The following is a 12,566-nucleotide window of genomic DNA, read 5'->3' as shown; positions in this document are numbered from 1 at the left end:
ATCCTACGCCGTTGGGCTCTGCGTCGGTTTAACGCGGAACCATAAATCAGGCTTTACAAACAGTGATTGCAGTACCTGCGTGTTCACGTGCGAACTGGTAAATGTAAATTTTGATGAGAGAGGGAAAAAAAGGAAAAAGGTTCAGGCAAAGAGGGGACTGGGGACACAAACGCTACTGGTTGAAGGTTGGGTTTTAACAAGGCTCTGAGAGCAAAAAGAAAGAAGAGAAAAAAATAGTGTGTGTGTGTGTGTGTGTGTGGAGGAGGGGGGGGAGAGGGAGCGCAGCCAATGAGAAGGCAGCATCCAGCCCAGCTCTCTATAACTCTGTGCCACAGGAGCTGAGCAATGCCACAACCAAGTTTCAGCAGCTGGATGACTTTCAGAGGACTATAGGCTCGCAGCCGTGCAGTGCGTCCCTGCAGAGCGCGCACACTACCAGACCCCTGTCGCGAGTTTTCCCCCCACCTCACACTCTCCACGGCAACGACGGCTGTGGACTTTCTTTTCCTCGGGAGGGCTGCCTTCAACATGAGCGCCGGGCAGACCTATGACAAGAAGATCGCGAGCATTTTGACCGATCTCCCCGGATCTATGAGTTGCCACCCGACCTCCAAGGACTCCCCCACTCTCCCCGAGTCGTCCGTGACGGACATGGGCTACTACAACGGACAGACGGGCCACGGCCACCACGAATATTACCAGAGCCAGCCCTACGGACAGCCCATGAACTCGTACCACCACCAGTTTAATCTGAACGGAATGGGGGCCGCCGGAGCGTACGCCACCAAATCCGAATACCCCTACACGAACAGCTACAGACAGTACGGACATTACAACAGAGATCACCTGCAGGCCTCGCCTCCCGGCTCAGGTAAATGTTCACATCACAACACGTATGCCTTGTGTTGACTTCGCCCCCTGTATCTATACACCAAAGGTGGACTCATCTCTCCACCGAGTCCAGGACGCTGCTTGGAGCTGATAAGGCTCTTATTGCGCATATTTTGCCTGCAGTAACTTCAATCTGGAATCTGGACTGAGATTGTTTGAAATCTTTTATGAGATCTAAGTTTGAGATACGGAACAGAAAAAAAGCTGTGACTAAAATGTAGGATCTATAACCTATTATTTTCTCTTGTAGTTTGATTTCTTGTGTATTAAAAGCAGCTTTGTCCACGGCTCGTAATGTCATGCTGTAACTGCCCGCTGCTGAAGAATGAGCCAGTCCTTAACAGCTGCCCATAAAGCCTTGATGACTTTATAGATAGAGAAACCATTAATCACTCCATTAATTTTCATGGTCTTATCACTGCTGTAAAATCGTAAATAGGATTATCATTTACCTTTTTGAAAATTAAACTCTTAATTCCAATGGTTCAGTTGTGATCTATTCTGGTTTCTATATGTTACACATTCAGGCTATCCGACTTTAGTTTTGAACTTTTGAGATTTTTGTCCACTTGATTGTGATAAAAAAAAGAAAACTTTACAAAAAGATTTGGAATATTTCTACCCCGACATAATTTCCATTTTTATCAGATGCACTAACTGGTTCACTTCAGATGTAACACTTAAAAGTTATGCTCAGTGCTCAGTTGTATTTGCTGCTTGATTTTGCAATCGTTATTTAGTAATTTATTTATTTTCCCAGTAAAAGAAGAGCCCGAGCCCGAGGTCCGCATGGTGAACGGAAAGCCAAAAAAGATCCGCAAGCCGAGGACGATCTACTCCAGCTACCAGCTCGCTGCGCTGCAGCGGCGCTTCCAGAAGGCACAGTACCTGGCGCTGCCCGAGAGAGCCGAGCTGGCGGCTCAGCTCGGCCTCACCCAGACTCAGGTAGGCTGGGATCCGCTGCAACACGAGATATGCTCTGCCTGAGCAATTCTCTACTGTCAAGTGAACCTAATGCTGCCATTAATGGGCCAGTTATCTACTGACTGACGCGCAATTACGCACAATAGTTTATGCATGTCAACGGCTGAAATAAAGTAGAATAATTATAGAGATAATCATTTAAAAACATTAAAGTAAATATACTTATTCGGTTAATTTGGTATTAAAATGTACCTATATATTTGTATTTTACTGAAATATCTTTATTATCTTCCCAGGTCAAGATCTGGTTCCAGAACCGGAGATCCAAGTTTAAGAAGTTGTACAAAAACGGCGAGGTTCCCTTGGAGCACAGTCCCAACGCCAGCGACTCCATGGCCTGCAACTCCCCTCCCTCCCCCGCAGTCTGGGACAACAGCACCCCCCAAAACAGCGCGATCAGCCGGCCTCAGGCGCCGCAACCGACGCACAGCTCGTCGCCGCCCTACCTGGAGGATTATAACAACCACTGGTACCAGCAGGGATCACACCTACAGCACCCGGGCACCGTGCACCACCAAGTTCCGCAGCAAAGCGTGGGAGCAGTTTATTAACACGGACTCAAAAGCAGATTGGTTGCTTCAGTTTTTTTTTGTTTTTTTTTTTTGTTTTTTGTTTTTTCCAACCGAGGTCTCTCCACAATGACTCTGCAGAGCATGTCGACCGGACCCGGAGCAGGCCTGAAATGAAACATTTATTTCTGGTTTTGGATGATCGACAACGTTTCATTGCTGGGTTTTCCATTCACAAAGCACATAAGGGATTTCTAATCACTTTTGGCAGCATATTTAACGGACATCCTGCGTGTTTTTATTTTTTAATTATTATTATTTATCGCTTCTGTTTTATGAATAGCTACTTAACCCCTTTTGTAAATGAATATGCAAAGTTTTTCTTTTTTTCACACGTAGCCTAAACACAAAACTGATAAATAAGAAAACTGCGAATGATCCATGCTGCAATCAAATCATGCATGTGGGTTTGTAGAGAACGTTTTTTTCCATAAAAAATAAAAAAACTCAGGTCATATTTATATGAATTGTACAAAAAATGTCGAAGGTTGTAAATACGTGTTTATATCCAGAACCACTATGATCGTATTTGTTTGAGACTGCACTGTGGTGCTTTCAAGACCATTTTTATATTCATGTAATTAGTCAACCTGTTGCCTTCCTGTCAAATGAATAAAGGTGTTAATTAGTCTACATGTGTGTCAAGCGCTTTTCTAACTTGTTATTGTAGGGACATTCCGGAGTCTCGCCTCAACGAGAAAATATAAATGTTAAGTCAAACAAATAGTTTAGGTGACTTCTGAACCACGAAGAAAGGCATTTTGTTTTTGGGGGGCCTTTTTTCCATTTTTCCATATTTTACATAAAGCTACTGTTTTCATTGCGGGCCATACTTTAAAAACACTAACCCACTGTCCGAGATATAGCTCATTCACTATGTCTTTATTATTATTATTATTATTATTATTATTATTATTATTATTATTATTATTATTATTATTATTATTATTATTATTATTATTATTATTATTATTATTATTATTATTATTATCAATAATGATAATAATAATAATAATTATAGACTTGGTTAGCACTGTTACCTTATACTGGAAAGTTCCTGGTCCGAGTCCGGGGTTGGGGCCTATGGGTGTCGTTTGCATGTTCTCACCACTTGCGTGACTTTCCTTACACGGTTGAAAATCATGCACGTTAGGTTGATTTGTGAATCTAAATCACCGCAAAGTGTGAATGTGTGGTTATTTGCCTGGCTTTTCTCTGATGGATTAAGATAAATGTGATCCTGAACGGGATTGAAGCATGGGAAAATTGAAGATTAATGACGCATTTGTCTTTGCTGCGCTTTTCTGTTGTTGTTTTTGTTTGTTTTCGTGAAGCTCACAGCCAGTTTTTTTGATATCAGAAGGAACAGACGGCTGCTGGCGGCGCGCTCTCACGCAGACACGCTGGAGTCAGCCGCTTTTATTACACTTCTTTTGCCAGATAAGAGCTCTGGGAGGAAGAGGCGGGTGGGGTAGGGAGTGGTGGGGGTCACCAAGTGCGCTTGCAGAGGAGGGATTCGGCTGTGCACGTGCACGCACGCGCAACAGGACGGAATGCCACTGCGCCAAATATTGAAAGCACGAAAAACACGCTTTCTCTGTGCGTTTTACTTCGGACAACAGATTTCCGCGTGAGTTTCATGAACCACGCCGAAATAAAAAGAGAAAAACTGATTTTGACTTTTGTATTTTGCAGTTTGAGCAAACTCAACAGTTCATGGTGAGAAATACACCAGCATGGATTTCTCAGGTGAGGGATCTCATGGCGCATCGCGCATGAAAAACTATACGGATATTATTAAGTTGATAGGTGGGAGATTGATAGCTCCCATAATGAGTGTTATGAAAGAAACAATGAAAATGTCAAGATTGAAAAAAAAGAAAAGAAAGAAACTCAGCGGCCCTCTAGCAGCTTGTGGAGGTTTGGTAACGCACTCAATATTAATTCTGAAAATAATTTAGATGATGGAGAAACTGCTAATGGGATCTCGTCCACATGCTAGACCACCAAGGCGGCGTTACATGGTGAGAGAAAATGCACCCACGGCGTTGCTGCTTTCATAGCCTCTTCTACTGCTTTTGGTAATTGCATTGGTATGCGCTCAGCAGTGGAGGTGTTGCGCTGTGAAACTTTATGGCCGAGTTGTGTCAACGTTACACAAGAGCTCCACCAGTGTGTCCCAGGAGTTTAGGTTTCCTTGAATTAGATTAGTATTAGCAGTATGTCTTATTTATACTAAATGACGTACGTCATGGAGCCTTTCTGATACCCCGAATTGCACAAACGAGAAATATCCGGAAATGACATGTTGTTGATGCTCAACGCCAGGACGTTCGGCTGCTTTTTACGCTCACTGGTCAGCCAGAATCTTTGCAAAGTGCCAAATAGCGTTCCTGTATATCCTTGATAATCGTTAAAACATGTCCTTCATCTTAAGTTCAACTTTGAAGCACAAGTCACACCAAAGGGTTTTAACACTTACAATAGGAAACAATGGCTGCAGTGGGAAAATAAGATATAGAATAATTTAGTTTATAATGAAAAAGATGGTCATCATGGTTATTAAAATGAATTAAGTTGCATATAGATTTGAGGACTAGGATTCAAATTTTTTTCCCTATTTAAAAACATTTTAAATAATCAAATCAATACTCACATATGTGAGTAAAACTAATATTTGCTATTCACAGCAATTAAAATGAATGCACATATTTGCATGGACTGCGTATTATCAGTTTTCTACTTTAGTCAACTCCAAAGAAAAGTCAAATCTATTATTGGTCTAAAGTGAAACATTTTTCACATGCTATTTTCTCACATTTACATCAAACGTTTATAGTATAGATTTTCTGACTTCTCTGATGTAATTACCTCGAACACATTTCAAGCACATTCTCTCAGAATTAGCTAGAAACAGTATCCTAATCCTATTTCCTTAATGTCTGCCTTGTTCTGTGTCCCTGAACTCAACACCAGTTGTCAATGGCATCAGTCATCATGTCAGTACTCTGTGCTGATTTGACAAGTGCAGCATGATTACTATTGCCTTTTAATATCAATAAAAAGACATCACAAGGACATGCAAGCTCCCTCCAGTGCCCCCCTCAGCATGTGTGGCCCTCTGCTGTGACTATCAGGGGAAACATTTGTGCTGAAGACAAACATGCAATTGCTAAACAATCTGTGCATGTGTGTGTGGGCCCTCAGACATGTCCATATATATGTCATCTCCAAACATTTACAAGTGTAAGTAGCCTTGCAAGTGGGAGGGTGAACTGTTGAACTTGAATGTGATCCTGCACGGTGCAACATCACCCTAAATAGAGTTGGTGCTCATGGCTCCTGTGGCCCCTATCATCCTTCTTCTCCCCTGCAACAGCCAAGTGTGTGGTGTCAGCGCTTGTCTCTGGGGTGCAGATATGGGTTGAGGACGAGGTCGGGGACAGAAATGCATCCATGGAAAGACCTCCGGCAGCTGTCCGACAGGCAGTCCAGGGCTGGGCCCGGCCTCGGCTGCATTAGGATCACTCACGCTCTTCGTCTTTTTCTGTAAACTTAGATGAAATGAAGGGAGAAAGGCATTCTTGACAGCTGTGGACTCATGAACCCTGGCCGACCTTGGCCCAGGCCAGGGCAGGTCCGGGCTGGGCCTTGCGCTGATGCTTCATCACAACCTGAAAAGGCTTGATGAACAGCAACAGCTTGCTTTGACCTAAGCGTTGCCACCCAGATGTGGGTTTTTCCTGCATTTTTGTGTTTCTAATGTGCTAAGCTAAGTTGAATTCAGTATTTCCAAATCTCATCTTGATGCATGTGGGTGTTTGTGTGGGTTCATTTGAATTCCTGTCTGCCAGAGAAGTTTGTACATCATGCCCTCAAATAAGTGAAGCCCTCTTTTATACAAAATCATGTATTCACCCTCTTTTAACAGGGAAGCTGCTCACAATTACCCAAAATGTCAGATCCCTAGAGTTAATAACAATAATCACCCTACAGACCTTCTTTCCCATTCACCCATAGAAGCTGTGATTTAATAACAAGTTATTTCCCTCTTATTGCTATCCTGCAATTAAGTCCCATCACACACCTCACATCTGATAACCCCAACCATCTAAATCATCGATACAGTCAGACTTGCCTTTGTCATTGCCCTCCAACCCCTCTTCCAGCCTTCCATCCCCACCTCTTAGCTTGTCTCTGACACAGGGAGGCTTTTCACTTTCCCTTCAATCTGCCTGTGTGATAATTGGTACACGTTTGAAAGGTCCTACTCTTCTCTGTCCAACTCCACAAGCTATTATTCTAATCTGGAGATGTGAAATTGCCTATAATTTTCCCTGATGCCCCGTCACTTGGTTCAGCAATGCTCGCCTCTTCTTTCCCCGGGCCCACATGTTTAACAAGGCACATAATCATCAGGACCGATGAAGAGGGCATGAGGGTGTATGTATATATAAAGAGGGAGATGTTAATGTAACACAGTAGTTGTCGTTATGTGAGAAAATCAGCTCGGAGGGGTGAAAACACAGGGCTCTGGTGCGGCTTTGTTCTTCCCAGAAACACCAGTGAAGGCTTCAGAGCTGCTGAACAAGGCTACACTTCTCCGACTGGGTAAGGCTGACCGTGGACTGAATGGCCGAGTGTTCTGGTGAGAACAGCAGCATGAGTACAGCATTTGAATGTATTTTTCAGTTTAAATATAAGGTGGCTCACCTGTAATTAAATACTAAGCTGAATCTTGAATTTCAACTGCATGAGTTTTGATGGAAAAGTGCCTTTTTAATGATGAATCATTTTTCATTTTTCTTTTTTAGTCATCCGAGATGGTTAAAGGCAAGACTCCTGTATACTGTGAATCGATTTATTTGTTTATTTTTTACTAATATTTACTTTAGTCCTTTTTTTTACTAATATTAGAGCTCTATCTCTGGGAACTCAGCCTGTATATGAATTGTTATTTTTGTAACCCCTGAGTGTGACATCACACAAACGTTTTCTAATGTGTGCCAGGCAGCCTAAAGAGGAGGGTGATGAATGAAAGAGATAAAAGAAAGTCACTTGATGTTTTTTTAACGCACTTTTCAGCTTCATTAATCAGGAACCAGCTCTCCATTTAATCAAGAGCATCAGCCCAAATTGCGCAAAATGTTTGCAAAGAAATAAATACCCATTCCTCTGTGATTAAGCAGCATAAGCACCAGAATTAGAAATCAGCGCATAAATCAGGCTCAGTTTATCAGAGAGACGACACATCCATCTATCATTTCATTATGACAGCGGAGTTTAAGTGGGTTTACACATGATGGCCCCTTCGTGGACGCAAGTCTCTGTTTGATGAAAAGAGATAGATTGTAAAAAGAAAAAAACTATTCCACTTGTAATAATAATTTAAATCAAACCGTAACTCGGCTGGCCTTAAATCCCGTTGGTGTATCTTTATTACACTTTTTCGCATGCGTAAGTCTCTCTAAATTCAACCCCCGCGAGTAAAGATACCATTGGGTCCTTTTATTTCAGCAAGCCGGAGCCGTCTGTCTTCTTTAAGGAGGATTAAACTGTATTTAAAGATAACGTGATATGCACACGCATCGATCTCCTGCGTTTTGACAAAAATTGTTTCAAAAAGAGCTGCAGTTTCGACCTCGATGTCTCTGCAGAAATGTGAAGTGACAAAGATTCCAGGCTTTTTCCCCCTATGTTTAAGGGGAGCTGTTATGGTGAATAATGCAGTAACTAATAAATCCGGGGATCATGGAATCCTTTACAGGCTTTTCTCTGAGCCTCACTCACTCGTTAGGCTAAGCAATGTTTTTAAGGATGTAAGGAAAAGAAAAAGAACACGCATTTTGAATGATTCAACATTTAAAGTTCTCTTATAAAGCGGCAACCAAACCAGACATATTGGAAAATACTTAGAACAGGCCTGATATTAACTTGTTATCCATGCATCAGTTCCACGTTGCAGCCGAGACTTTCCATAGTAAAATAAATCCATGCACACTATATATTTTCAAATGTTTGTCTATGAAGACGTTGTTTAGCCTCACACACAAGTCCATATTCAGTGATGCGATTTCCTGCAACAGGAGCTGCAGTGGAAAAAGCAAACCTTAAAAAAAAAATAAAAATCTGGTACCTGGTTGGACTTTGCAATTAAATCTGAATTCAAAACGCACGCAAAAGACAGTCTATTGAACACGCATCTAACAGAGTTCAGAGGAGGCCTCGCGAGAAACCAGTTCATCCGAGTCAGCAATGTGATTCGGGCGGCCTGATGGCCACCGAAAACAATCCAATCACATCATCTGAGGTCTTGGCATGGCGTCCTGGTGAGGGTGGTGGTTCGGATACCAGTGACCAAAACTGTTCATGTAGTTATTTGGGTGCATTGGGGCTCCTTTGCTGGCGATGGAGACCTCCCACAGCTGGGGCAAGGCGGGTGAGCAGGGAGAGATGGAGCTGCTGCTGTGGAGATGTTCCCCTTCTGAGCCGCTGCCATGCTTCATGATCTTCTTATACTTAGAGCGCTTATTCTGAAACCATATTTTAACCTAAAATGGGAGAAAAAAAGAAAAAGACACACATTTGTCACTGTGGTAAGCAATGTGGGAATTATTACTATCAAGGGCTTTTTATTAGCACTTTTCTCCCAATAAAACTCAAAATACTTTCCATTATAACTGGCATGTATGCGAGGACAATAAAAAGAAAAAAAAATCCCAAAAAGCGTCTTTTCTTGTTTTGTTTTTTTGGAGGGTAAATCTCAGGCCCAGGATAAACCTCACACTCGTGTGACTCTTGTAAGCCACTAAACCCGAGCTTTGCCATTCGTTGTTTTCTAAACCCATGACAGCAAAAAAAACCGAGACCGAGATAGTTATGAATCAAAAACAGGCCCGAAGCGCTGCGGTCGTGAAATCAATGCGTCTCAAATTGAGCTGTCATTTATTATTACTTTTTTTTTTCTTCCAAAAAGTAAAGTGGTATGAAAATTAATAAACGTGATCAAAGAGCCTGTTACAACGAGTAAAAAAAGCCAACTGCTTAAAGACAGTAACTTTGATAGCTGCTCAGGTATTAAGAGAGGTGTGCAAGAGACAGCTCAGGTGACGGAAATGATTCATTACACTGATTATCTCCTGTTCTGAAAGTCTGCCCACTTCATCAGTTTTTTTTGCGTGGAGTTTTCCAAAAGACTCACGCAGCCCTCCGGGTGGCTGGTTGGCACTGCGCTTTCACGAAACGCGCGTGCCCGCGGGCCCATCATTTCGCGTGGGAAAGAAACGTGCACGCGTTTCTCCATATAATCCATGCGCGTGCACCTGAGATTCACACCCAAAAAGTACCAGAGAACAAAACAGTAACATATGAAACCCATAAATAAATAAATCAATACAAGTGATGTATGATGGCTTGGCGTATCATTTCCAGGCCCGTAAATGTTGAATTTTTCTCTTCATTATTTAGTTGGGAGACTGCTGCGGACATGTTGTGTTCAGAAGGACCTCTCCAAGGGCCGCCACTGACAAAAGCAGCACAGCCACGAAACTAAGCTTGGTAAATAAAACCTGCATTAAAGGATTGAGTAACAGGTTTGCTCATCATCTGATGCGCAAAAGCTCCGTGATCCCTGATTAATGCTGCGAACACCAGGGTTGTTTTCGGCTGCAGGAGAGCGCAACAACATCTTAAACTTATTGTTTTATTATTATTATTATTATTATTGTTATTATTATTATTTTTATTGTTATTATTGTTGTTATTATTATTATTATCATTATTATTATTATTATTATTATTATTATTATTATTATTATTATTATTATTATTATTATTATTATTATTATTATTATTATTATTATTATTGTTATTATATGTTGTGACATCATTTGAATGTAAACTATCATACAAGCTGAACCTCTTTACACACTACACACTACGCAGCGGTTCCTGCAGCCTGAGAGTTTGCTGATCACTCGTGGCTGTGGGGGATCTGAAGGCCCACCTGGGTCTGCGTGAGCCCCAGTTTGGCCGCCAGGTCGGCGCGCTCCGGCAGGGCCAGGTACTGGGTCTGCTGGAAGCGCTGGTGCAGAGCCTGCAGCTGCAGACTGGAGTAGATGGTCCGAGGCTTCCGGATTTTCTTCCCCTTGCCATTTACTAGTCGGATTTCTCTGTTCTCAATCACCGTGGATTTGTCACGATCTTGAAGAAGGAACAGAAAACAGACACGGTGTCAGTGCAAAAAGCTGGTTGATTGGCCTTTCATCTTTAAGCTGCAAGAGAGACAATTAAAATCACATTTGAAGGGACTATAAACCCTTCACATCCACGAGAGCGCCGATGAGTGGTGTAATTTTGTCAAATTTCTTTAAAACAGGAACAAATATATCTGGAAACTAAACCTGAATGGCCTGCATCACAGTAACACCAAGGCCCCACATCCTAACACAAGTCATTAACCTCCTGGCCTGTTTCTGTTATTGATTAATTGAGACTAACAAGTGTAACAAGTGCCCACAGAATCACGAAAACCTTCACATTTTAACAAACGACCTCAGAGGCGTTTTCACGGGATCAATAGAAGTCACGTAAACACGGGCACCTATAAGGTTTGCTGTTATCCGAAATCTTTGTTAATTTACAACAGCTGTAAACAAGGTATTTAGACCCAGGATGCACGAGGTATAAATGCCAGTAAAAAAAACTAAAATAATGATCAGTAAAATTAATGGCACCATATTCTTTTACCACAGCCTACAGTATTTCACGGCACAAAAGCTCGCTTCTTTCAAATCTGATCGAGGGAGAATGTGCGCACCCACATCCGTGCTTTTTTACACCTTTGGTTATTAGACATCTTTGATGTGAAGACAAGCTATCTTGTTCTTGTGAAAGAAGTAAATCATGACATTCTAATGACGTACCTGTGTGTTCTAACCTGCCGGTGGACAGACTGCTGCCGCCGCCGTGCTGGTAGGGCATGTACTGCGGGTGATGGTTCACCGCGGCCGGGTATGAGTATCCCAAAGAGCGGCCGTAGGACGTGTTTCCAGAAAACGGACTTTCGTGCTGCGAGTGTCCGGCAGCGTGCAGCCCGTGCACGGGGTAGATGTGCGAGAGTCCCGGGGAGTGCTGCTGGTGCGCAGGATGCCCGTGGCCAAACTCGAGAAAGGCCGATTTGGAAGGGTCGGAGCCACTCAGACTGTCAGGCATGAAACCCACAGACATTATTAGCTAATACACAAGTCCATAAAGCCGTCGCTCTGAAGAAGGATTCATGAGTTCTGGTCGGGCGGCGAGAGAAAAAAGTTTTGGAGCAGGTCCACGCTATGATCCGACGCGCCGTCGGGGAAGAAAAACCTCGCGGCGGTGTGTGGTTATCATGTTCTCAGATATTAAGGAAGTAAAATCGAATAAAAAAGCGAGATGTAACCCTGTTTACACGAAGAGGGGAACTGACATGCTTCTTCAAAGAGCTGCAGCCTGCAGAGCGTCAAACGCACTGGTTCCCATCAAGCCGCGCTCTGATTGGTGTTCGGCGGCCGCCTGTCACCGGAGCTCCACCATTAACTCCATTAAACGGGACGCAGCTCTGCAGCTATACCAGGCACCTCCTCCGAGAGACTAGCGAATAAATATGAAGTGGCCAGGTACATTCAGAACCTACCTCCATAAACCTGCACTCAGTAATGCATCTACTTTTTAAATAAAATATTAGATAATTCACATGGAAGAACTGCACAAAATCTCTGCCTATGTATCGAAAAGTTAATGGCAAATGAAGACTGCCAAAGAAAAAGATACATTTGATGGATTTATATTTTTTTTAATAGTTGAAATGGAGCTTATCAACTTCGTTTTCGCTCAAATACGTTTAATCTATAACGTATTGCAGTTATTAAGCAAATATATTAACAATATACGCCCAGTCTTAATGCCCAGAGAGGTTTATTGCTACCAGTACATTTCAATACATCAAGTGATGTTGCGTGAAGAGAAAATCTTTACTCGATGAAAGAAATAAAATCTTTAGATTTTTTACAAGCCCCTATGAAAACTTATGAGGTAACTATAGTAGATATGAATTCCCGTCTTTACTTAAAACAGAGAGAAAAAAAGGAT

General features: G+C 42.4%; 2 protein-coding genes across 2 annotated transcripts; one reads left to right on the top strand and one right to left on the bottom strand.

Annotated features, from left to right (window-relative positions):
- The first annotated feature begins 359 nt into the window (after nt 1-359).
- dlx3b (distal-less homeobox 3b) lies at nt 360-3,069 on the top strand. Its single transcript, XM_061707707.1, has 3 exons — nt 360-871; nt 1,652-1,836; nt 2,112-3,069. The coding sequence occupies exons 1-3, from the start codon at nt 529-531 to the stop codon at nt 2,424-2,426; spliced, it is 843 nt and encodes a 280-aa protein (XP_061563691.1). The 5' UTR covers nt 360-528; the 3' UTR covers nt 2,427-3,069.
- Nucleotides 3,070-8,305: 5,236 nt separating this feature from the next.
- Nucleotides 8,306-11,960, bottom strand: dlx4b (distal-less homeobox 4b). The gene is made up of 3 exons (XM_061707974.1): nt 11,369-11,960; nt 10,450-10,646; nt 8,306-8,995 (listed from the first exon to the last, which is right to left on the bottom strand). Exons 1-3 carry the CDS (start codon nt 11,670-11,672, stop codon nt 8,741-8,743), a joined length of 756 nt encoding a protein of 251 aa, XP_061563958.1. The 5' UTR covers nt 11,673-11,960; the 3' UTR covers nt 8,306-8,740.
- Between the last annotated feature and the right edge of the window lie 606 nt (nt 11,961-12,566).

This window comes from Cololabis saira, chromosome 19 (genome assembly GCF_033807715.1).
Source record: "Cololabis saira isolate AMF1-May2022 chromosome 19, fColSai1.1, whole genome shotgun sequence".
Taxonomy (NCBI): Eukaryota; Metazoa; Chordata; class Actinopteri; order Beloniformes; family Belonidae; genus Cololabis; species Cololabis saira.
Note: the sequence above shows the minus strand (reverse complement) of the source record. Positions and strands in the feature narration are given on the sequence as shown.

Excerpts from the sequence above, each read along its gene's own strand:
- dlx3b (XM_061707707.1), top strand. The coding sequence starts at position 529 with ATGAGCGCCGGGCAGACCTATGACAAGAAGATCGCGAGCATTTTGACC. Across the intron at positions 872-1,651 it reads GGCCTCGCCTCCCGGCTCAG|TAAAAGAAGAGCCCGAGCCC; the intron begins GTAAATGTTCAC and ends TTATTTTCCCAG. Across the intron at positions 1,837-2,111 it reads TCGGCCTCACCCAGACTCAG|GTCAAGATCTGGTTCCAGAA; the intron begins GTAGGCTGGGAT and ends TTATCTTCCCAG.
- dlx4b (XM_061707974.1), bottom strand. The coding sequence starts at position 11,672 with ATGTCTGTGGGTTTCATGCCTGACAGTCTGAGTGGCTCCGACCCTTCC. Across the intron at positions 10,647-11,368 it reads CGGCAGGTTAGAACACACAG|ATCGTGACAAATCCACGGTG; the intron begins GTACGTCATTAG and ends TCCTTCTTCAAG. Across the intron at positions 8,996-10,449 it reads TGGGGCTCACGCAGACCCAG|GTTAAAATATGGTTTCAGAA; the intron begins GTGGGCCTTCAG and ends CTCCCATTTTAG.